This window comes from Palaemon carinicauda, chromosome 3 (assembly GCF_036898095.1).
Source record: "Palaemon carinicauda isolate YSFRI2023 chromosome 3, ASM3689809v2, whole genome shotgun sequence".
Classification (NCBI taxonomy): Eukaryota; Metazoa; Arthropoda; class Malacostraca; order Decapoda; family Palaemonidae; genus Palaemon; species Palaemon carinicauda.
This window is the reverse complement of record NC_090727.1, coordinates 151,745,346-151,771,033: the sequence shown is the minus strand read 5'-3', so window position 1 is coordinate 151,771,033 and position 25,688 is coordinate 151,745,346. Positions and strand designations below refer to the sequence as shown.

At 41.0% G+C, this 25,688-nt stretch overlaps 1 protein-coding gene across 3 annotated transcripts in view; it reads left to right on the top strand.

Annotated features, from left to right (window-relative positions):
• LOC137638648 (RCC1 and BTB domain-containing protein 1-like) overlaps window positions 1-25,688 on the top strand; it is a 41,231-nt gene that overhangs the window by 1,241 nt on the left and 14,302 nt on the right. For all 3 annotated transcript variants that reach the window (XM_068370929.1, XM_068370928.1, XM_068370927.1), the window contains exons 2-8: window positions 15,928-16,077; window positions 17,065-17,276; window positions 19,325-19,483; window positions 19,768-19,875; window positions 22,371-22,602; window positions 24,172-24,329; window positions 24,533-24,657. In XM_068370929.1, the coding sequence (XP_068227030.1) occupies window positions 15,928-16,077; window positions 17,065-17,276; window positions 19,325-19,483; window positions 19,768-19,875; window positions 22,371-22,602; window positions 24,172-24,329; window positions 24,533-24,657 (1,144 nt within the window). The remainder of the gene's footprint in view (window positions 1-15,927; window positions 16,078-17,064; window positions 17,277-19,324; window positions 19,484-19,767; window positions 19,876-22,370; window positions 22,603-24,171; window positions 24,330-24,532; window positions 24,658-25,688) is intronic.

Here is a 25,688-nt window from a genome sequence, read left to right as displayed (position 1 = left end):
GAACAACAAAATTTTTAAAAGAAATTATGAACTGGAATTGACAAAGAAAAGTAGCCTAGAGGCCTGTCCACACTATCAGGCATGCCTGACGGGCAAACAGTGATACCTGATCTGGTAATACCAACCCACAAGCTAGTTAAGTGAGTGACAGACACTAAGGTGACATCAGAAAACGACAGGCATACATGCACAGGCAGCTGCCAGTAAATGAGCTTGGGCTGACATGAGTCTTTTTATAGTTTATATATGACATATCTGTTTTTGACGTTGTTAATAGTTTATATAGGACATATCTGTTTTGTCGTTGTTACTGTTTTTAGAATGATTTATTGTTAATTTATTCTCATCATTTATTTATTTCCTTATTTCCTTTCCTCACAGCTATTTTCCCCTATTGGAGCCCTTGGGCTTATAGCATCTTGCTTTTCCAACTAGGGTTGTAGCTTGGCTAGTAATAATAATAATAACAGAACAACAAAAACTCTCTACTAGTAAACTCAAGCAATTCAGGGGCTGGGGCAGATAATGTTTACAGCCCCAAATTATGGAGGTTGGTGACCTTTCTTTCCTTAAGTGATGGTGGATAATTAAGTTAGCATATAAAAGATGATAGTGCACTCAGCGTCAAAACTGCTGCAACAAATTTCAGAGATTCACTAATTTACAAGTACAATGTGTATCTAAATGCTTATTTTTTCCTACATTGAAAGCTCTATCAAACAAAATGAAGATAAATATGATGCCCAAATATCAAATCTATGATACTTATGATAATTATAAGAAAAGTTATGGTAATAGTAATTATTTCCACTATTATTATTATTATAATTATTATTATAATTATTATTATTATTACTACTAGCCAAGCTACAACCCTAGCTGGAAAGCAAGATGCTATAAGCCCAAGGGCTCCAACAGGGAAAAATAGCCCAGTGTGGAAAGGAAATAAATAAATGATGAGAATAAATTAACTACTGTATATCATTCTAAAAACAGTAACAGCGCCAAAATAGATATGTCCTATATAACCTATTAACAACGTCAAAAAACAGATATGACATATATAAACTATAAAAAGACTCATGTCAGCCTGGTTAACAATAGTAATTACTTCAAACTATATGGACAAAACAATTTGAAAATTGCTTTCAATACAAAACTACCAACATTACTTATGTATATTTTGACCAATGTGGATACAGATATTTAATATAGTGTGTTATTAGTTATCAAAGATGCAGAAAACCATGCCAGTATCAATAGAATATAAAGGGCAAATATTTGTAACCTTAAACATAATAAACCCCAAATGCTCCTTGAGAAGTGGGGTTTGATTGGTAGTCTTGAATGTTGCTTCCGAGACTCAACCGTTTAGACTCCACTTCAGCTTTGCCTACGGTTTCGACCCACGGCACTAAAGTAACGTTACCTACCCAACTTATGTATGAATCACCAGCCGTGTCATACTAATGTGGGGAAGAATTTGCCCTAATACCCCCATCTCCAGCCAGTGCATACCACGGTAGGTGCTTGTGTGTCTTCACCAGTATTGGTTTGATTTACACAAAGTAGGATTAATTTTTTTTTCTTTAATTTATATTAAAATTAATATGAAGGTACCCTTGTGTTAGGCTATTGGTTATAAAAACTGTAAGTATAAAAAAAAAAATTATAACAGACAGAAAGTTTATAGAAGTAAGGTTGACAAAAGTAATTATGTGTTTTGAATTGTAGCTTAGGACATTTTAAAAATTATGGTAGCTCAATGTCTATAAGGTGGCACATGGCCCGAATGCACTTTTCTTTGTGATTCAAGTACCTTCTAGTGATTATTATCCTTGAGAAATTATTATATTATGTAATTGGTGTCCGGTGTGTTCTTTTTACCGACTAGTCTTTGCCAGCTGAACGAGTAGAGATTGTGTGCTGGTAGCACTGTTTGTTGCCAGATTCTATCCTGCTGGTTTTTCGCTTCTGACGTCATCAATCCTCATTCTCACTACCCATTGGGATCTGGTATCAATATTTGCCCGTAGGGCAAGCCCAATAGTGTGGACAGGCCTTTAGCCATGGGATTTCATGTGTAAAACTACCACATACCTTACCCCTTTAAATTGTTACTTTAGCTCATCAAGTTGTAAATTCTACTCTCTGAGCTTTAACCTTTTAATAATATTACCTACCCATGTATTAGGTGAGAAGGAGCCCCAGTGGGAGTCAGGTCCATGGCAATTAATCTGAACGTTGTCATCTTCAATTCTGGGGTCGCCTAGTGTCTAGCCATAGGGCCCAAGATTTATAAATGACAAATTTCATCCAAAAGTAAATGAGGATAAAAATCACAAAAACACTATTGAAATTAAAAGGGAAACCATTAATTTTAGAATTTATCTGATATATTTTTTTAGCAAAATACATTCAAGTATCATCTTTCAATTAGATTATTGTGCATTGTGTAAGATTTTTTTTTATAATTCTAAACATCCTTTGCACTCGCATCTTCCCAGACTACCAGCCGTCTCAGTAATTAAGTTTGGGATACATATGTAGGCTAGCTCAGTAGTGTTAGCAAAACCCGTTGATAGAAAACATTGAAGAGTAGGGTGATGGGGTCATGAGTTGAATGCCCAATTGTTCCCATGTGTATGCAAACCTTTTATCCTTTAGAATTGGGGATGTCTTCAGAGGAGCTGGAACGATCATTGAAATCGTTACTGAGATAGTTAATGACACCTGGTGAGTTCAGCCAAGTTCCCCTGCCCATTCTCCTACCAATGAGTCTGAACTTTTTTTTTTTTTTTTTTTATGGACACAACGAGAACGGTCCTATTGTGACATCCTATCCAATGCTATTTATTCATTTTAGTTTTCATGGTTGATATTGTCTTTGCATTAATAATAAAACAAGGAAGGAATGTGAGTGAAGGATGGGCACTGTATCTATTTATGGCATAATCAGTGATAACCCACTGATTTTGTTCCTTATGGGCAATATTTATCATAATTTATCCCCATTTGCAGAGGATAGATCATTGCCTCCTATTGAAGGTGAGTGTATTCTTTGAGTTTGCCGTTCACTGATGCTTCTAGTTGTACGGCTCTTACTTTGTCCCCGTAAAGTATGGTTCAAGAGTATGGAGAACTTTGATCTATATTGGAAGATTTGTTTAGGTTTGCTAGAGTATTATTATTATTATTATTATTATTATTATTATTATTATTATTATTATTACTTCACAACCCTAGTTGGAAAAGCAAGATGTTATAAGCCCAAGGGCTTCAACAAGGAAAAATAGCCCAGAGAGGAAAGGAAATAAATAAACTATGAAAGAAGTAATGAACAAATAATCAGGTATTTTAAGAACAGTAGCGCATACATCACAAACTTGATCTACAATAACATTTTCTAACTAGAAATTCACATGAAACTGCTAAATTCTTTCATATGTAAACTAAAAGCTTGAAAAAACAAGAGGAAGAGAAATAAGATAGAATAATGTGCCTGAGTGTACCTTCAAGCAAGAGAATTCTACCCCAAGACAGTCGAAGACCATGGTTCAGAGGCTATGGTACTACCTGTGAGTAGAGAACAGTGGTTTAATTTTGCAGTGCCCTTCTCCTAGAAGAGCTACTTACCATAGCTAAAAGAGTTATCCCGTTACTAAGAGGAAAGTAGGCACTGAACAATTTCGGTGAAGTAGTTAACCCCTTGAGCGAAGAAGAATTGTATGGTAATCTCAGTGTTGCTAGATGTATGAGGACAGAGGAGAATGTGGAAAAAAATAAGCCAGGCTCTTTGGTGTATATGTAGGCAAAGGAAAAATGAGCCGTAACGAGAGAGGGGGATCCAATGTAATATTGTCTGGCCAGTCAAAAGATCCAATAACTCTTTAGCGGCAGTATCTCAACAGATGGCTGATGCCCTGGCCAACCTGATTGGCACACACTAACATATGCTGGAAGGTCTTCTTTGTAAAGTGCTGATGATGAGGAAGACTTGGCTTTCCATAGGTCAGATAGCCCTCAATGTCATTTTGAGAGAGCTGATAGCTAAGGCTACATTGCCTCTGGTGTCCCAAATGTTAGTAATCCCAATGGTAGCACCATTGAGGTAAGTGGTGATACCCCAAGAAAGCAACTAAGAAAATTAAGAGGGCTTCCTGTAGCAATTACCTTTCTGAGGCCAGAATTAACAAATCGTCTGGATACATCATCAAAAGGTGTATCCTGTAGGAGAGAGAAACCCAAGCTGCTAAAGTGTGAACACTTGAAGAGCAGTATAGTCTAAACCTAGGATCTTGAACTAGTACATTGCTCCGTTGATGGCGAAGCAGAGGTACATATGAGAGGACTGATGAATGGGATACTTGGAAGTACTGTACTTATTCTATAAATCCATTAAAAGCATGAAACCTCTTTCTCTGATGGAACTCAGTTCCTGAACCTGATTGCTGTACAAACTGTTTTAGAGGAGGGAGGTCAATGGCCCATCTCCAATCCTCAATTGACTTTCGTCATAAAGTTACGCCTTTAGAAGCTTGGAGATCCGTCTCAAACGTTTTCAAGCTCATTCCTCTCCAATATCCTGTTTATCTCTGCCATAGTGCTAAGGTTATCAGTGACATTGGACGGTAGTTACAAACAATATACGCGAGGGCCATTGCTCCATAAAAGGTAGCAAGCAATCATCCCCAACGACATTCATTACCTAGAAGTTGGCCTCAATCTCTCCCATGTTGCCCAATGGTATGCCAAGCATATCCCTACTTGCAGCAACAGTAGAGGTGGAACTCAAGCATATGTGAACCCCTCTACCATTTCTCTGCCTTCCTTACTGAATTAGTCAGGTTGGGAGCCTCAAAAGGACTGTACATGCACAGTCTTCCTGAGTGGAAGAGGTTGCAGGTGCTCCTGATCAAGTTTTACAGTATGTTGAGGAGAGATTCTTCCCCACTAATACCACAGGCATAGCCTCACCCAAGGGTTTAGACACAGAGGTCCTTGAAGGAGATTGTGTATTGGATCATAGAGTCCTGGAAATTAGATCTCTGTCGCTTTGGAACTCGTTGGTGCAAGGTGTAACATCTCTCCTTCCAAGGAGTCATGTGCAGAAGTGGAGAACAGCTTTTCAGGGCTCGCTAATCCAGCGTCCTGTCTTCTTCAAGGGTGACGGCCCTTCGAAGAGAACGTAGGCCAAACCAGAGGCCTACGGTATCAAGATAAAGGAGCGACCGATTGCCATCACCCACATCCTCTTCCCAGAAAGAGCCTGTGCATGCAGAGCCTTTTCGAGCACCCTAACCTGGGAATGGAGAGGAAAACACTGCTGAGAGTTAGGGGCTGCCAGTCTCGCGAGTGGGTGACATGGCAAACACAGGACTGAAACTTTGGTAGCAAGTATCCTTCGGTACGTTACCTATTACCCTTTCAAGAGTGTCGTCTTCCACACCATCACATTTACCCATAGAGTTTTCTTCCAATCGACGAAAACCCTGTCCTTACATACAGAAGTGTAAGGGATATTGGAGAAGACTGCTGGCATTTGCTCCTCCTGGTGGAAAAGTTAATGGGGGTGCTGGAGGCCAGTCATTGACCTCTCTCTTCTAAAAAAGTTTGTTTGACAAAGTTCAGGATAGAAACAGTACAGTCTTTGCTGTCTTCCATCAGAGAAGGAGACTTCATGCTTTCTGTTGATCTGAAGGACATGAACTTTCAAGTACGTGTGCATCAGTCCTCTAAAAACTACCTCCCCTTCTGCCTCTTCAGTATGGTTACTAGTTCAAGACACAGTGCTTTGGCCTGTGTACAGCTCCCTAGGTGTTTTATTCTGGTTTTCACCTTTGTAGCAGCTTGGTCCCTCTCACAAGAGATACGTCTTCTGATGTACTGTATCTCGACGATTAGCTTATCTTGGCCCCCTTGAAAAGGCAGCTGTTACAGGATCAAGATGGGATTTTCTCATTTTAAATATTTAACTTAGCCGGAGAATATATAATAGCTGACGTCTCCGGCGGCTCGACAGAAAAACACAAAAACTCGCGAGCGATCGCTATGAAGGTTGCGGGTGTGCCCACCAGCGCCAACTATCGGCCAGATACTGCATATACATGTAAACAGCTCCAGTTCTTCTCTGTCGGTCTGATCGACAAGGTGTTCCATTACTCGCTGTTAACCTGGAGTTTTTCAAGTCTTGGTGAAGTACTTCTTTTTGGTTTGAGCTTTCGCAGTGCAGGTGTTTTATCTTCAACTTAAACTCTTGAACTCTTTTTTGGATAGATTTAATTGTTGATGACTTTGGATTGTTTTTTGGACTTTCTTTGACTTTTCAAAATGGCTGACCCTTCTCCAATTCCTAGATTTCGTAAATGTAATGCTAGGGATTGCAATAAGCGTCTTCCAAAGGCCTCTCTCGACCCACATACTGTGTTCTAATTGTCAGGGTAAAACCTGTCAATTAGGAGATCGGTGTGATGAGTGCGTGGGCCTTTCGGAATTCGATTGGCTTGAGTTTGACAAGTATTATCGTAAGCTAGAGAGAGATAGGGTGAGGAGAAGTTCCTCTAGATCGTTAGAATTTTCCTCCTCCCATGCCCCTGAACCTAATCCTTCCCCAGTAGTAGTTGTGCCTGAACCCTCTACTAGCACTCAGGAACCATTAATGCGGGATATGTTACGTGCCATTCATGCTTTGGGCGAGAGAGTTGAGTCGTTAGCTACGGACCGTAATCAACTCATGGCGGACGTAAAAGAGTTAAAGTGCCAGAGTGCCACATTAGAAAATCGTGGGAAAGTGATTAGTGCGCAAAGTGTTATCAGTGTTGCGACCGAGGGTTCGTCTGTTCGTGCCTGTCGTTCGCCTAGTCCGAGACCTCTTGCAAGCTCCCAAGCCCCAGGGAGAAGTAATGTCGTAGGACTTATGGGTTCGAGAGGCTTTAACCAATGAACAGACGTTCCCTCTATGGTTTCAGGCGTGTCTCGTCAAGACTGCCCCTACCATAAGACGAGCGAGACGGTTTTCTCCTCGTCATCCGAAGGCTTATCGCGTAAGAAACCGTGGAGCAAGGTTTCGAGACCCTTAAGGCGAAAGTCAGTCCCTTCAGGACAGGTCCAGCGTCCTGGTTGTAGCCATTGCGACAGCTCTGACCCTGTGCAGTCATCGGAAGACTGCTCGCCGCCTAAACAGAAGCGTAACACAGGCTCCGAGAGTCTTAGTGTAGGCAATGTTTTGCAGTCACAGACGTTACCCTCGTCTCTTACCGCACCCATTCCCGTTGATCCTAAATGGGTTGTACTGCAAGACATGCAGAATAAGCTTGCCTCTCTTATGGAGGACTATTCTGCTGAAAAGGTTCACGATGATCCTCGCCGCTTAGCTGATCGAGATCCTGGCCGTCAGCCGCCCAAACGAGCCTTTGCTCGTCCTGTTGACGTTGACGTTACAAAGTCACGTCAGTCACGTTTTGTAGAGCCTCACTCGATGCAGTCCCGTGTTGACTTTCAGCCGCTTGTGGACGTTCAGCCGCTGCTGCATGCTCTTGTTGACGTTCAGGACGTTCGCCAACCAGCGAAGTTGACTTGTTTTGACGTTGAGCGTCAAGCACCGCAGTCAAGAGTTATTTTGACTGCTCAGTCTAGGCAGTCAAGGCAGTCTCGAGTTGACGTCGAGCGTCCTCCCGCTCCTGTTGTTGTTGCTAGTCAGTCTGTTAAGCAGTTACATGACGTAGCGTCCTGGACTGCTACTGATGCTCCGGTGCGTGTGGACTCTGCTTGTCAAGCATTGCCACCAAGGCAGGTCTCTCCCTTGCTTGAGACTCAGCAGTTATCGGACGAAGCTCCTTCAGATGAGGACGTTGCTGATCCTCATCCTGATGATAATCCTTCAGATGTAGATGAACCTAAGGCTGTTCCTCCTTCGATGGATTTCAAGAAGATCATGATGATTTTCAAGGATCTTTTTCCAGATCACTTTGTTGCTGTTGCTCCTCGTTTGCCTCCGTCTGAGTTTGCTCTAGGCTTAGCTGCTACCAAGCCAGCCTTTACTAAGCTAGTGCTTTCTCGCTCTTCTAAGAGGGCTTTACTTCTTCTAGGCGACTGGTTGGATACCAGGAGGAGTTTGGGGAAGACGGCCTTTGCCTTCCCTCCTTCTAAGCTTGCTTCTAGATCGAGCGTCTGGTATAACACGGGAGAAGTTCTCGGCTTGGGAGTCCCTGCCTCTGCCCAGGGTGACTTCTCAAGCCTCGTAGACTCTCCCCGTCGCCTGGCCATGAGACGCTCGAAGATTTGTTGGTCCTCCTCGGACCTTGACCATCTGCTTAAAGGCGTATACAGAGCCTTTGAAGTGTTTAACTTTCTTGACTGGTCATTAGGGGCTTTAAGTAGGAAGATCTCGTCTGCCGACCAAGATGTTTCCTTACTTATCATGTCCTGTATGGATAAAGCCATCCGCGATGGCTCCAATGAGCTCGCCTCCACCTTTACGTCGGGAGTCTTAAAGAAGAGAGAAACCCTTTGCTCTTTCCTTTCGGCAGGAGTTACTCCCTGTCAGAGATCGGAACTGCTCTATGCTCCCTTATCAGCGGCCTTGTTTCCACAACAGCTGGTTAAGGATATAGCTGCTTCGCTTGTGCAGAAGGATACCCATGACCTGATGGCGTCCTCTGCTCGCAAAGGGGCTCCTTCTTCATCCTTTGCTGTGAGACCCAGGATCGAGACTCCTGCGTCTAGATTTATCCCGCCCTTTCGTGGCAGAGCTCCCAGCAGGGGAAGCTCTCGTGCCGAGGGAAAGAGAGGTAAAAAGAGAGGAGCCAAGTCCTCCCGTGGCAGAGTCTGACTGCCCACAGCCTCAGACAGCGGTAGGTGCCAGATTGAAGAGCTTCTGGCAGGCCTGGGAGAAGAGGGTTGCAGACCAAGAGTCTGTTCGGTTGCTCAGAGAGGGGTACAAAATACCGTTTGTACGCAAACCTCCTCTAGTAACAACTCCCATAGACCTCTCTCCCAGGTACCGAGAGGAGTCAAAGAGACAAGCCCTAAATCAAGAAGTGTCTCTGTTGCTAGAGAAGGGAGCGGTGGTGAAAGTCTCGGACCTTCAATCACCGGGGTTTTACAACCGTCTCTTCCTAGTCCCAAAGCATACAGGAGGTTGGAGGCCGGTGCTAGACGTCAGTGCGCTCAACGTTTTTGGTACAAAAACAAAATTCACGATGGAGACCACGAAGTCCGTCTTAGCAGCGGTCAGAGAGGGAGACTGGATGGTCTCTCTCGACCTACGAGATGCGTACTTCCACATTCCTATACACCCGGATTCCCAACAGTTTCTGAGGTTTGTTTACAGGAATGTGGTGTACCAGTTTCGAGCCCTGTGCTTTGGCCTCAGTCCTGCTCCTCTCGTGTTTACGAGGCTCATGAGGAATGTGGCAAAATTCCTCCATCTATCGGGAATCCGAGCCTCCCTGTACTTGGACGACTGGCTTCTCAGAGCATCATCCAGTCATCGCTGTCTGCAGGATCTACATTGGACGTTGGGTCTGGCCAAGGAGTTGGGACTTTTGGTCAACCTAGAAAAGTCCCAACTGATCCCATCCCAGACTATTCTATATTTGGGGATGGAGATTCGCAGTCCAGTTTTTCGGGCTTTTCCGTCTGCCATCCGAATAGAACAAGCCCTGCTCAAAGTCCAACTAATGCTGAAAAGAGAACGTTGTTCAGTCAGGAGTTGGATGAGTCTCGTAGGGACTCTCTCATCCCTGGGGCAGTTTGTCTCGCTAGGGAGACTACACCTTCGGCCTCTCCAGTTCCATCTAGCCTCTCACTGGAACAAGGACAAGACGTTAGAGATGGTATCAATCCCAGTCTCCGAACCAGTAAAGGCATGCCTGAAATGGTGGGACAGCAATATCAGTCTGAGAGAGGGACTATCCCTAGCAGTCAAGAACCCAAACCACGTGTTGTTCTCAGACGCGTCGGATTTGGGTTGGGGTGCGACCCTGGACGGTCGGGTATGCTCGGGTCTGTGGACCTCAAGTCAGAAGAGCATGCACATCAACGGCAAGGAGCTATTAGTAGTCCACTTGGCCTTGATGAAATTCGAAAGCATTCTTCGAAACAAAGTGGTAGAGGTCAACTCAGACAACACCACAGCTTTGGCGTACATCTCCAAGCAAGGAGGCACACACTCCCACACGCTGTACGAGATCGCAAGGGACCTTCTCATATGGTCAAGAAATCGAGGCATCTCCCTGTTGACGAGATTCATCCAGGCGGACTTGAACGTCTTGGCAGACTGTCTCAGTCGGAGGGGTCAGGTGATACCCACGGAATGGACCCTCCACAAGGACGTGTGCAAGAGTCTTTGGGCGACTTGGGGTCAACCCACCATAGACCTCTTTGCCACCTCGTTGACCAAAAGGTTACCGATCTATTGCTCACCAGTCCCAGATCCAGAGGCGATCCACATAGACGCGTTTCTACTGGATTGGTCTCATCTGGACTTATATGCATTCCCACCATTCAAGATAGTCAACAAGGTACTGCAGAAGTTCGCCTCTCACGAAGGGACAAGGTTGACGTTGGTTGCTCCCCTCTGGCCCGCGAGAGAGTGGTTCACTGAGGTACTTCAATGGCTGGTAGACATTCCAAGAAGTCTTCCTCTAAGGGTAGATCTCTTACGTCAGCCCCATGTAAAGAATGTTCATCAAAGCCTCCCCGCGCTTCGTCTGACTGCCTTCAGACTATCGAGAGACTCTCAAGAGCTCGAGGCTTTTCGAAGGAGGCAGCCAGTGCGATTGCGAGAGCTAGGAGAGCTTCTACCATCAGAGTATACCAGTCGAAGTGGGAAGTCTTTCGAGACTGGTGCAAGTCAGCATCTGTGTCCTCTTCCAGTACCTCTGTAGCCCAAATCGCAGATTTTCTTTTACATCTGAGAAATGTTCGCTACCTCTCAGCTCCCACGATTAAGGGCTACAGGAGCATGTTGGCTTCGGTCTTTCGTCATAGAGGCTTAGATCTTTCCAACAATAAAGATCTCCAAGATCTCCTTAAGTCTTTCGAGACCTCTAAGGAACGTCGTTTGGCAACTCCTGGATGGAACTTAGACGTGGTCCTAAGGTTCCTCATGTCAGACAGGTTTGAGCCATTACATTCAGCCTCCCTGAAGGATCTCACCCTCAAGACGCTTTTCCTAGTGTGCTTGGCTTCGGCTAAAAGGGTCAGTGAAATTCATGCCTTCAGTAAGAACATCGGCTTTTCTACAGAAAAAGCCACATGTTCACTTCAACTTGGTTTCCTGGCCAAAAATGAACTGCCTTCTCGTCCTTGGCCTAAGTCCTTTGATATACCTTGCCTGTCAGAGATCGTAGGCAACGAACTTGAAAGAGTGCTGTGTCCAGTTAGAGCTCTTAAGTTCTACTTAGCTCGTACTAAGTCCTTACGAGGTGGATCTGAGGCATTATGGTGCTCAGTTAAGAAACCATCATTGCCTATGTCAAAGAATGCTTTGTCATATTTTATCAGATTTTTGATACGAGAGGCTCATTCTCACTTGAATGAAAAAGACCGATGCTTGCTTAAGGTTAAGACGCACGAAGTAAGAGCTATAGCAACTTCCGTGGCCTTTAAGCAAAATAGATCTCTGCAAAGTATTATGGACGCGACCTTTTGAAGAAGCAAGTCGGTATTCGCGTCATTTTACTTAAAAGATGTCCAGACTCTTTACGAGGACTGCTACACACTGGGTCCATTCGTTGCAGCGAGTGCAGTAGTGGGTGAGGGTTCTACCACTACATTCCCTTAATTCCAATATCCTTTTAATCTGTCTCTTGAAATGTTTTTAATCTTGTTTTTGGGTTGTACGGAAGGCTAAGAAGCCTTTCGCATCCTGGTTGATTTGGCGGGTGGTCAAATGTCATTTCTTGAGAGCGCCCAGATTAGGGGTTTGATGAGGTCCTGTTGTATGGGTTGCAGCCCTTGATACTTCAGCTCCTGGGAGTCTTTCAGCATCCTAAGAGGATCGCTGGGCTTCGTGAGGAAGACAGACTAACAAGGCAGAGTAATCGTCTAAGTCAACTTCCTTACCAGGTACCTATATATATTTGGGTTTTGTTATGATATAACTGTCAAAAACTCTAAGCATATACGCTGTAAACTTATTAATTCTGGTCTCTACCCACCACCATGGGTGTGAATCAGCTATTATATATTCACCGGCTAAGTTAAATATTTGAAAATGATATTTTAATTATAAAATAAATTTTTGAATATACTTACCCGGTGAATATATAAATTAAAGGCCCCCCCCTTCCTCCCCGATAGAGACCCAGCGGGATGAGAAGAACTGGAGCTGTTTACATGTATATGCGGTATCTGGCCGATAGTTGGCGCTGGTGGGCACACCCGCAACCTTCATAGCGATCGCTCGCGAGTTTTTGTGTTTTTCTGTCGAGCCGCCAGAGACGTCAGCTATTATATATTCACCGGGTAAGTATATTCAAAAATTTATTTTATAATTAAAATATCATTTTTGTCACGATCTTGGCATTGTGATAAACTGGGAGAAATCAAGTTTCATAACCAAGTATGGGCATGCTGATGGACAAGGCAGCAGTAAGAGTCTTTCCGTCAGATGATAGAGCAGGTTTAATGTGGTTGTGCGACCATTCCTGTTCAAGACAGAAGTACCAGCTTGGTGCTTGCCGAGTCATTTCGGCCACCTCTCCTCGCAGAAGCCTCCACTTAGAGTTACCTTCAGTGGAGTTTGAATGATCACCAGTCAGCCGACAGGGATCTCTTGTTCAGGTGGGACAGGAGGCTCATAAGTCCACCAAGGAAACCCTTACCAGGGCAGTCTTACTCTGCCCTCTGATATGCAACTGTTCTCAGAAGCTTTGAAGGAGAGGTATGGCATACACCTAAACGACCTGGTCGTCTCTGGTGTCTGGACGTGAGAAGAAATGTTTCTCCTCATCAATGTTCTCAAAATACAAGCAGCTTTTCTAGAACTATAAGCAATCCAAGAACGTTTGAGGAGGCACTCTTTGTGTTGATGAGTGACAACGCCACTGGTGGTGGCCTACATCACCAATCAAGAGGTAACTCTCTCGCGCTCTGTCAGTGAGCTGATAAAGCGTATGTACATCTTGGAACATTTCACAATGTAGAGCTGTCAGCCAGACACATTTTGGGTTTGAGGAATATACTGGCACACACTTAATTGCCGGGGACAGGTTGTACAGTTGCTTTGGTCCCTACATCCTTGTGTGGTTTTCTAGAGATCAACCTGGTTGCCGCACAGTTAAACAGAAAGCGACCTGCATGTCGCTCCCCCGTTCCAGATCCATTGGCCGTGTTTATAGACACCTTCCAGTAATCATGGAATCATTGGGACGTATATTCCTTTCCTCCGTTCAGGCTGATCCAGCCGTTAATCAACCGAGTGTTTATTACGGCAGGACTCTGGATGACCATGGTGGTGCCCAGAGGGCCTCATGCTGAGTGGTATCCCGCTATGTTAGCCCTTCTATTCAATGTCCTGAGAGAGCTACCCCAGTGATCCACGCTCCTCTGTCAGCCACTCCTTCAGAGGTATCACCAGTCTGTGAAGTTCTTGGAACTTCATGGGTGGAGGGTATCCATCATCTTTGAGTGAAAGGCATTTTGCAATGCACTGCACAGATTAGGTCTCGATTCTTGCATTGGTCTTCTACAGCATTCTATCAGGGGAAGTGGTCCATCATCTGTGATTGGTGTCATAGAAGTGATACTTTCTTAGTTGGAGCAACTCGATCACAGATTGTGGATATCCTTATCTTCCTTTGCCAAGAGAAATGCCTCTAATTGCAGCTATCAAAGACTCAGCCTTTGGCATGGTCTATCAACTGAAAGATATAGACCTTTTGTCCTTGTGGAAGTTGTCCATGCTCTTGAGGAGCTAAGGGCAGCCTTGCACCCAAGGACCTCAGGCCCCAGAGTGGGACATGACCCTTGTCCTCAAAGCTCTTGCGTGTACCCTGTATGAGCCTTTTTAGAGGTCGTCATAGATCTGACTTGCAAAACTGTCTTCTTGCTAGCCTTAGCGTCAGCGATGGGCGTAAGCAAGTTATACGGTCTCACTTGTTTAGTCACCCCTGCTGATGGTTGGAAGGAGGTGGTCTTTAGTTTTGTGCCAGAGTTTGTGGTCAATACTCAGATTACAACAGCACATGACATTAGGTTCGAGACCTCCATCCCCTCTCTACATGAAGCGTCGGGGGGTGATTGAAAGGAGATGCTTTTGTGTCCCGTGAGGCCTCTGCGTTGCTATCTGAAAAGGACCAGATATCTCAGGCCTGAGTGTCATCGACTTTTTGTTCGCACTGGTAGGACTAAAGAAGAGGTCTCAAGGAACACGATCACTTTCTGGCTTCATGAGACAATGCGGACAGTACACATATGCCTCAATTACTAAGTTGGTCGAGGTACAAGTTAGGACCATAGCTCACGAAGTCAGGAGTATTGGTCCCACTGTACCTTTAATAGAAACTTTTCAGTAGGCTAGCTGCTAAAGACTGGGTTTTCAAGCTTCAAACTACCTTCACAGCCATTTACTTACTTGCAGATATCCACAAGTCCTTTATACCTTTGTGCTTGTTCCTGTAGTGTCTGCTCAAGTGGTTCTGTAGCCAGCCCAGCTCTGACATGGGACAGGAAGCATCTTGTGTATGGTAATGTGTAGATGTAATTCTGGAATGAATGGCAGAATGACTGGCTCCTCTTTATTTTTCTGTCCCCTCTCTTGGGGGCAAAGTAGTTGAATTGTTAATTGCTGGATCTGACTTGAGGCTGGGAAGTTGCACATCTGAGCAGCAAAGAAGTATATATCCATCTTCCCTAACAAGGGAGAGGAAAGTAGAATTTATACCAACCCATTGATCCTAATACAGGTATCCGAGCTGATTTCCCCTTTTGGGGGAAGGGTTTCTTCAAACAACCAAGTATATATTACCATGTATAGGCAAGGCCCTATCAGTCTTCTTATCCAGGTACAGTACAGTATATTATTCCAGACTGATATCCTCTTCAGGGGAAGGGATGCCTTGGTTGACCACATACAATCCATCTTTGATAGGCCAGGCCCTGTCAATTTACTCATTCCTTTGAGAGATGGGTAGAGGGTTACTGGAGTCATCTCCTTCATTCCCGTATGAGTCTAGGTAGATAGACATTTCCAGGGAAGAAAACGAAAAGAACCCACCAGTTTAGTTCTAGAGGGACTTCCAACCCACCAAGTAGTGTCTCCTATTTTAAGGACAATAGTTTCTCAAATGCATACAAGCAAATCACAAATTTTTAAAGTGATTTGTGTTCTTCCGAGCTATACAATCCTGAATCCTTTAGTTTAAACTTCCTCAGTCACCCCTTTTAGTCCTGGGCCAAAAGGTTAAAAGTGAGTATCTCTGACTGGTAGGGGTAGGTTGGGGCTTGTTGCCCGCTCCCTTCACTAGTTGTTAAACAAATCTAGTACCGTGTCCAGCTCGCACTGAAACATCTCCCTTTTAAAGGACTCAGGTTTGTTTAGCTAAAAAAATACAAATTACTTTCAAAGTTTGGGGTTTTAGGGCACAACCTTATTTACACCATCCATAACCTTTAACTGGATTTTGGAGGTACTTGAACATTTGTTGCAACCTTTCACTTATGATATACAGTATTCAGATTTAAAGGTATTATTTACTAGTGAGGATAGTAAAATTTTTAACCTTTATAGAATTTAAATGAAGATGATAGCTTTGATATATATATAGTCTTGCATTAGGAAGCTTTTCTTCACGATTATAGCGTAGTATAATGAAACAATAGCAGTTCGTATTTAAATGTTTTCATTGTCATTAACACTGTATACTGTACATTATATACAGGTCTTTAGAAACATTATGATGAAATTCAATTTGTTTACAGGGAGTCTAGGCAACGAAGCTGTTATCGTGACAAAAGATGATGATGTTTATGCACTTGGTTTTAATGGTTCGGGATGTCTTGGAGTTGGAGACCAAAACAGCACGATGGTGCCTCGTAAGATAGAAGCATTGTGCCAGAAAAAAGTTAAAGGTAAGATATGCACTTCTTATCACACTCACACATTTTAAGTTTCCCTATATGTGATGATAATCTTGAAAGCACCGACAGATAGCCATAAGTTGTCTGTACTGAATTTTTTATCAAATTCTTGCTAATCGAGAATTACTAATTCATCTTGGCTTAGGTTTAAGATTGTAGATTAGTGTGCATACTATACCTTTTTAATAGTAGATGAGGCTATTTGTACTTTTTGTACTATTTGAATATCAAAGTATTTATGATAGAATTTTGGACTTTTCTTCTCATTTTCATTATAACAAGGATGTCAGCGTACTGTATATTTCGTTTTATGTTTGTATTCTGAAATGAGGCATGACAAAAACCCATTGATTTTGAAGTAACCTTTTGATGATTAGCCTAGTAGAATGTAAATTTGGGGATTGTTAATCGGTTACAGATGAAAATAGGTAAAGCATGTTGTCATATATTAATAAATAAATAACAATGGGGGGGGGGGGAGGGGGGGCTAATCACCCAGGAAAGGGAAAATGAGCATGTATGTGTTCTCATATATAGTTTATTCTTTATTTCCCTTTCGCTCTGGGCTGCTTTCCTTGTTGGAGCCCTTGGACTTTTAGCATCCAGGTTGTAGCTAGGCTAGTAATACAGTAATGATAATAATAGGGAACTTAAATCTTTGACTCTGGAAGGCCTAGATACAGTACATAGGCAATTATTTTAAGATTTAAGAGCCTAACCTATGTACAGTAGTCTTCACCCAGCATAAGCCACAAGACTTGCACCTAAGATAACATTGCTCTCACAGATAGTAGGACAGATATGCTTACAGTGTACTCCAGTTAGTTAACCTAAACATATTTTGAAGGCAGGGGATGTTGAGTGTCATAACTGCTCATTAATAATGTTAAATGGTAAATTTAATCATTAGAACCTTTAATAACATATATTCTCTTAACTACATATTTCTGAAGTAAATCTATTTTGAATCGACCCCAGGGATTGCATATGGCAGTGGTCCCCATGTTTTAGCATATACAGAAAGTGGCGAGCTCTACTCCTGGGGTCACAATGGCTATTGTCAGCTTGGAAACGGGTCCACAAACCAAGGCCTCACACCTTATCTTGTGACCACACATCTCCACAACAAACGGGTCATACGGGTCTCTGCTGGATCACATCACTCGCTTGCTCTCACAGACGAAGGAGAGGTGAGTTTTTGAAATGCCTGTTGTCATATTTCATTGATGTTCTGTCCAGTAATTTAGATTTATCATTATTATCACTTTAGTCTCATGTTTTTACCTTAAATAAACTAGATAATATAGAGTTCATAGTGATGTTAGTACAGTAATACATATTTTGTTTTGCAAATTTATTATTAGTCTTTTTTTTATGTGATAATTCAATTTATAAATGGAACTCTACTGTAGTATTGCTTGCATCACAACAGACCCATAATTTATGGATGACCCCACTCTTTGGTCCACAAATGTCCAGGTACTGCATTCTTTTCTCTGACAGACTTAAGAGTGAAGAATACTATGTACTGTACCTTCAATACCAAGACTCCAGTATCTATCATTCACCGGATTTCTTTTCTTTTACCTTTGCCAAGCTTTTAACTGCTAGTATATCATGATTGCTAGCCATAGTTATGATATTGAGCTTGTTCATGTGAATGTAACTTTTGGTTATTTTGCTGTATTTAAAAGACAGTTTATAGAAGTAAATTGTGCTTATTACCGATTCTTTTATTTGTTAAGTTATTTTATTTTTAAGGAAAAATGCATTTTAAGCCTGAAGGAGTAGTTTCTGTTTGCAGTGGAGTTTTTTTGCTTTAAGTTGCTGTTTAGTGGTGTGTAGGCATGTGACAACGACAACAATGTACTGTATTCCTACAGAGGTAGGCAAGCCATAGACATCAATGTGTATTGTCAAAGGAAGGATGTTTTACGGCCGCCAAGTGTAAAACAGAAGGGTAACTCCATTCTTCTTTCTTCAGTGTAGACGCTAAGGACGTAGCACCTGGTTGTCTTCTGTTCATGGAGTTCCCATGACCTCATAAGCTTGAATGAGACTTTGACTGAGAAATTCAAGTTCCTCCTTCACTTTTGCCTCACCTTTGTCTCGTCACACTGCTGGTCGGGGTAAAAGTGTTTCATCCTTCTTTTCTACTTAACTGATGATGATGATCTTTTCCATTTAGGGACAAAGAAGTCCAAATACCAGTTGATAGCAGTTGTATACGTGACTCTTACGGTTTCTTGTCTAGTGGAAGAGACCGTACTTCTTCAAGAGTCCCCTTGACTCTCTTCACTGAAGAAAAAGAGAAAGACATCTTAGAGTGTGCCCCTATAGGAGTACTCCCTCTCCTGCGATCTCTGGTGCTCTTTTTAGCAGTACTGTACACCCATATGCATTCTTCTGTGGATGCTTCTACAAACACTTCTGTGCCTGCCCTCGCCTGTTTTCACTACCTTCTGAGAGCACACCTTGGCCTTTTAGTAAGACCAGAGACTTGTATGCATCCTAGACATACCTAAGTCGTCACTAGATCACGTCATGCTGGATCCCACAAATACTTTGCAGTAACATACCATACCCTGGATCTTCACAGGTACATTCTGGGAACAAATCAAGCTCTGGATCCCTATGCAGTAAATTTCCGCAAGAGCAAGAATTCTATGCTTATGTGAGATCACCAAGCTCACATGATATTCTTCACAAGATTCTACCATGTTCCAAGACCAGACAACAACATGGGACCTTCCCACTTGTCCTCATGTTCAATCAAGGCAGGTGGCTTCTCAGCTTCTTCTAGGAGGAAAGTAAGGAAGATATCTAGAAAGACCAATCGATAGGGACTCCTACCATTTCTTTACCCGTGGGGGAGAGATTGTGGTACCGAGAACGTTTTGATTGAAGAAGGGATATTAGTACATTCTCGCTCATTTGTGAGGATTTTTTTTATTACTGTATATAAAAATCATGATTCTAATGATGATCATTTTAAATAGGGAATTGAAAAGTGACAGTTCCAATACTTACTTTATCCTATGTTGATATAAAGTATCATATACAGTATATAAACATATAATTTTGCTACTTGGTCAACAAGTATCTAAGTATATATTTTTTGTCTGATACCTAATTCAACACCATTGAAGTCATTTCATTTTTTACAGTGCATCAGTCATTGTGTACCATTTACTTATTTAGACGTTCTTTATCCTTTCACCTGAAATAAATTTCACAGGTTTTAGCTTGGGGTCAAAATAACTGTGGACAGGTTGGCTCAGGCACAACAACAAATCAGCCCACACCAAGGAAGGTGATCCCTAGTATAGGTGGAAGAAGAGTGGTTGATATAGCATGTGGTCAAACATCATCAATGGCAGTTATGGATAATGGAGAGGTTAGTATACATATCTCTCTCTCTCTCTCTCTCTCTCTCTCTCTCTCTCTCTCTCTCTCTCTCTCTCTCTCTCTCTCTCTCTCTCTCTCTCTTCTAGTTATGTATTATGTTGAGACTTCAATTTTTTAATCTTTCATTTGATTTTCTATGTGAACTTAGTGAGTAATGCACAGAAGTGAATTCTTAAGCCTCTGAATCATTTTAGAATTTATTGAATTTAGTCAGAATCGAGAATTCAACTTATATTTCTCAAAACATAGATTGTAATAAACATAATTTTTCAGGTTTATGGTTGGGGCCTCAACAGCAACGGTCAGTTGGGACTTGGAAATAATGTGAACCAGCACAATACGTGTCGTGTAACGGCTCTTCAGGGTGTAGTGATCACCAAGGTAGTTTATTCCTTTGATGTATATAATTCCTATCTTTTCAAGAGTATTTATTTTATGAAAAAATATTTTGCTGCTAGAGGCCGGGCAAAACTCTTGCTATTTCTTCAGCTACTGTTTACATTACATGATGCTCTTCTGTAGTACAGCACCTTAGATATGGTTGGAAGCATGTCTCATTTCACCATTGGTTTTTTATTTTTGTTTTCTCTATATCATTATGCAAATGATTATGCAGTATTTGTATGTGAATCTAGCATTAGTGAAAATACCCTAACTATTCCAAGCTGTCCTGAGTGTAGGCATGTCTGTGGTAGGTCTGTCTTCTTGAAATTAATCTTAATCAGCATTGTGCTCTTTACAAGGGCTGCTAATGTACGAAATAGCACCCTTAGAAAGGGTGAAATAGGGGCATTGATGGAAAAAGTTTATTTTTCATACAGAAAAGGAGCAAAACATTGTATTTTGTTTTATTTCTAAAAACTATTAATGCTATTGATTTCATATGCCATCATTTTCTGCTAAGTTTGTGTCTTGTTGGTTCCCCCTTATTGTGTGGTTGGGTGAATGGGACTAACTAGATGATCCCCCGACTCTTTCTCTTGTGAACTCTCGGAATCTCTGTGGAGTCCTTTGAGTTGCTGAAGAATCTCATGCCTTCCTTTATGAGGGCAGGTAAACCTTATATAGTATTTTTCTGACACCATACGGTGCTGTTGCTAATTCACAGAATTTGACGAGGTCACATCCTTGGTAGTAGTGAAAAGAAGTATGAGCAAGACTGAAGTACCACAATGCTTCTCCCTACTCCTCAAGTTTTGTTGTTCTCCTCTTCTTACACCTCCTTACCTTCCTGTGCCTCTTTTCAATCCCAGGACTGAAGAAGAGGAACAAGAAAGCTCATGTTTTATCCAATGAGAGATCTGTTAGGAACAGAAGGCCAGAAGAGATCATTCTCATTCACAGGATGTATCCTCTTGAAGGATGACAAACATATGATATGTCCGGAATTCTTAGGGAGTAGGTCCATCCTGATCTTCGACTTAATGCTTATATTTGACACCATCTCCAAATTATCTGAACTGCATACTGTCTAACATGGTGCACAGCACCAGTTCTACTTTGGTCAAATTGTTCATCTTAGTGATAGAGATCACCCTTCTTTCATCGGTACTAGACATGGTATATTTATGTTTAATGCATTCCATGAAAGTCATCTGTGGTCATTCAGGGATAACTCCCTGAAATCCTGCAACACCTATGGCTGGTCTAGTCCTGTTGCTGCAGTGTCTGTAATTGATAAGGTGTCCGACTTGCCTTCATTCTCCTCCATGTCTTCAGATGAGATGTGGAGTTATTGCTTCTTCTTTCCAGGGTTGTGTCAGTAACCTACCAGTACTGTGAGCCTTTCCCGAGTTGTTTTGGTAGGCCATACCCTTCTCCCTTGTCATGCATTAGATCTGATTATTTGGAGTACTATAATAATAACAAATAACCTGTTAAGCTCTGTCTCCTGTATATAAAAAGGGAACTTTTCCTACTGTTACATTATGACATGTGCTAACAGGTAGGGGGCCATATTGGCCTCACAATTAGTAAATACCAGACGGCCTAGGAGCTTATAGGGGCTGCTTTTGCATACTTGCATGTGACCAGGAAGCTGTCATTTCAAAGTGGTCTATATTATCTTCAAAGGAAGTCTTAGATATTTCTTAAAGTTAATTGCACTGTGCTTATGTGAAAACCTAAGTCATATTATTAAATGTTTTTATTACCAAAGTCACAAATTTTCCTTGGAGCACTAGATAAAGGGGAGGGTTCTGCTTGGGGATTGACTGGTGATTCCCTCTCTTACACACGGGTCACCAGTGCACACCTGTAATTATCTTGGTAACAAGAGTCAACAACTGAACCTGTTTTTACTCAGAAAAAATGTCTTTACTATAATTTGTATATCTAAGAAAATTAGATATTTTTTAAAGTGCTGTTCAAAAGAATTTCTTTTGAATCTTAGATATTTTTTGCTTTCGATTTTAAGAATATATTTAAAATTTAAGGAATACCTATTCCTTAGGATTATGGTAGCCCAGTGGATAACTTTTCCGACTCGTAATGCATTTGTCATAAGTTGGAGCCCTGCCCACCACCTAAAAAAATTTTCCACTAGTGTTCTCAATGTCACAGTCCCTGTGAGCTAAAGATGGGGATTTTGGGGGGCTTTAGTTCTACCTGCTCAGTAATTTGGAGCCATTGCCTGGCCTTTTCCTAGTCTTAACTTGGATAGAGATGGGGCTTGGGTACTAATCATATGCATACTGTATATGGCTGAGCTTTAGGACATTGTCCTGTCCTTTAGCTCTGCCATTCATAAACAATAATAAAAAATAGGAAAAGAACATGTTAGATATTTTTATATTGCCTCTGCCACTCCTAAGTGATAAAAATGTGAAAAAAGGAGAAGAACACGATAGATATTTTTATAAATGTATTTTTTCCAGATTGTTTGCGGGTATTCACACACGCTTGCACTCAGTGACGAAGGCAGCCTCTGGGCTTGGGGTGCAAACAGTTATGGGCAACTAGGTACCGGAAATAAAGCTAATCAGTGTGCACCTGTTAGAGTTGCTCAAGACATAGGACGGATTGTTGATATAGCTTGCTCTCATTATTGTCATCTCTCGGCTGCAATGACTCAAAATTCAAAAATTTACCTGTGGGGACACTGCAAAGGTAGGTAATAGTATTTGTGTAAGCAACCCAGCTACTACTACTATTCTCTCTCTCTCTCTCTCTCTCTCTCTCTCTCTCTCTCTCTCTCTCTCTCTCTCTCTCTCTCTCTCTCTCTCTCTCTCTCTCTCTCTCTCTCTCTCTTAACCATAAATTCAGTATGCTAAACATCATAATAGCAATTTCATCAGAATACTAAAGATTTTGTATGTTAGAAGGAGGAAACATGCATGCCTTCTTGACTCTGATGGGTATAGATTTAATAGAATTCTTTTCCTCGGTCTTGCTGGACTATCAGTGCTGTGATTGTTCTCCACTGTTTGCTTTGGAATCTGTTTTCTTGTACATTTTACTGTTTCCATTTTCAGTGTTGAAATCATTTGATTTGTTTATTTTTTGTTAGGGTTTTATGTAAGTGATAAAATGGGGGAATTCAGCAACATTAATAATAATGTGTATGTTGTCCAGTGGTATCTTTGTTTGGGAGAACTGTCAGCACAGTAATTGATTATGAATTGTGAGCACAGAAGGTCCTCAACTTACAGAAATTCAGAGATACAAATACAAATCCAACTGTAACCATAAATCTCAGATACTGTATCAAAAGTGTGTATACTGTAATAAAACAATATATCATTCAGTATAGTAAGCAAAATGATACTTGCAATAACCTGATATTTATTTCATATGAAACAGGGCTATTTGTGGACTTTTGTAACTAGGAATTGTAGGCATGGGAATCAGGTTAGACCTACCCTAGATAAAAATTTAACAAAACTCAACTTTCAACCAGCGTCTTGGGACCTATTAAGTTCTGTATTAGCCAAGTAGGATCCTAGAAACGTTTAGTTCAGTATATTAAGGAAATATTTATTTTAATGTTACCGTTCTTAAAATATTTAATTTTTCCTGGTTTCCTTTCCTCACTGGGCTATTTTCCCTATCGGGCCCCAGGGCCTATAGCATCTTGCTTTTCCAGCTAGGGTTGTAGCTTAGCTCTTAGTAATAATAATAATAGTAATAATAATAATAATACTGTACATAGTGATTAGTAAGATTTAAGGTGTAATATGTTACCTGGATGTATGTTTGAGAAGTTTTCTGTTCTAAATGTGTAATATGTTTGCTGAGAGCTATTTTGAGTTCTTTTTAATATTTTCAAAAGTTCAGGATTTTAAGTCCCTTAAAATTATATTTATATAACCCAAATCTTAAAGTCATTTCATATAATTGGTCATTTCCTTGTGCATATTTGCATATGCAGAATGATGAGCAAATTTTATACATTTGTGTTGCTCTTTGTTTCTGTTTTATATTATTACCTTGAAAATTTATCTGTATGACATGTGCAAAATGTAGTGTATACTGTGAAATAGGCTGTATACAAATTACTGTATATATTGCGATAAACAAAATGCATACATTTCTGATATTTTGTTGTACAGTATTGTATAAACAAAATGTGTACATTCTGGTATTGTGTTGTATAAAACTATGTAATTATATTAACCCTTAAGTTGGTGTACAATAAGATTTGAATTGCTAATACTATTTAATTTTCTGTTCTTCTAGGCCAGAGTGTGGTCAGTCCCCTAGAGACAGATTTCAGTAGCTTACACGAGGTCTTTGCTCTTTGGGCATCTCCCAGTGTAACTTACGAGCCTCTCAATGTCACTGCCTTCACCCGATCTTCCCTAGCACAAGCCATGGCATTAGCTTTAGATGATGAGGTTAGTACAGTGGCAATACAGAACTTGGTTTTGGAAATTTTATTTTTGTTAACTGTGCACTCATCATTCAGAATCATAGATATTTTATTTGCTAGATATTTGAAAGAATTTTCTGTTCTAAGTTTTGAAGTGAATAATACTTGCTCCATTTCTGACCGTTCAGTTGGTATATTTTTCAACTATTATGATTATTTTGTTATTAGGAGACTGCTGATGTGGTGTTTGTGGTTGATGACAGGAGAATTAGAGCACATCGGGCAGTACTGAAAATTAGGTGTCAATACTTCCGCAATATGTTTCAGGAACATTGGAAGGAGAATAACTTGGAGTATGTATTTTTCTCTCCCTTGCATTTTGTTTTATGAAATGAGTTTGCTATCACAACTTGACATAAATATTTTAGCATTTTTCCTCCATTTAACTACTTGTTGTATTTTTAGTATGAAAGGACAGTCTCATCGTTAGAAGTCCAGTAATTATTAGAATATTCATTGCATGCCATCCTGTATTAGACTAAAAATTACTTTTTGTATAGCTCTGTTCATCACTGATCATTTTGCACAGCTTCCAAATTATTTTTAGTTCTAATTTGTAGAAGACAGATTTTGTTGTTTACTCCAGTAACTGTAGAGTACAGTTATTGACTTTTTAAATGGAGATCACTATGTATTTTGTTTTTACTTTATTTCATTGCCTAACCTAATATTAAGTGTCCCTAGTTTTTGTCAGTCTGTTTTTGCATGTATCTAAGGCTTTGTCAGGAAAACTGACATTAAATGATAATTTAATTGAAATTTCAAGAAATGGTTGAGGCATTGTATGTTTCTATAGCAAACATTACTTTTAGTGTCCATTTTAATTGTCACAAAATAACCGCAGACTAAAAAGAGAGAAAAGCATTATCAATGTTATGGTATGAGAAATGCACATGCACCCACACCCCCTTTCCCTTGGCTCTTCAACATCCAGAGTTTTGAATTGATAATGTTTATTTAAGTACTGTATACACAATTTTAAAATTCTACATGTGATCTTGATTGCAAATGTACGTTTGAAAAACACATTCCATCTGTTTCTTCTTCAATTATAAAAAATATTGGCTTATTGAGATTTTTGGTGGCCAATATATCCTTAAGAAATATTTTAATGCTTTCATTTTACCTTCTTTCAAGTAATTTTCTTCTGTCTATTTTTAAGCTGCTGAATCTCATTATTTGATATAAAAAACTTGCAGTCTGCTAAGTTTCTTATTCATGATTTGGATATTATCTGACACGATCGTTCAGTTAGTTCTTTATGCATGTTGCATAAGATTTTTCATAATTCTGACCGTCCTTTGCATTCAGATCTTCCAAGACT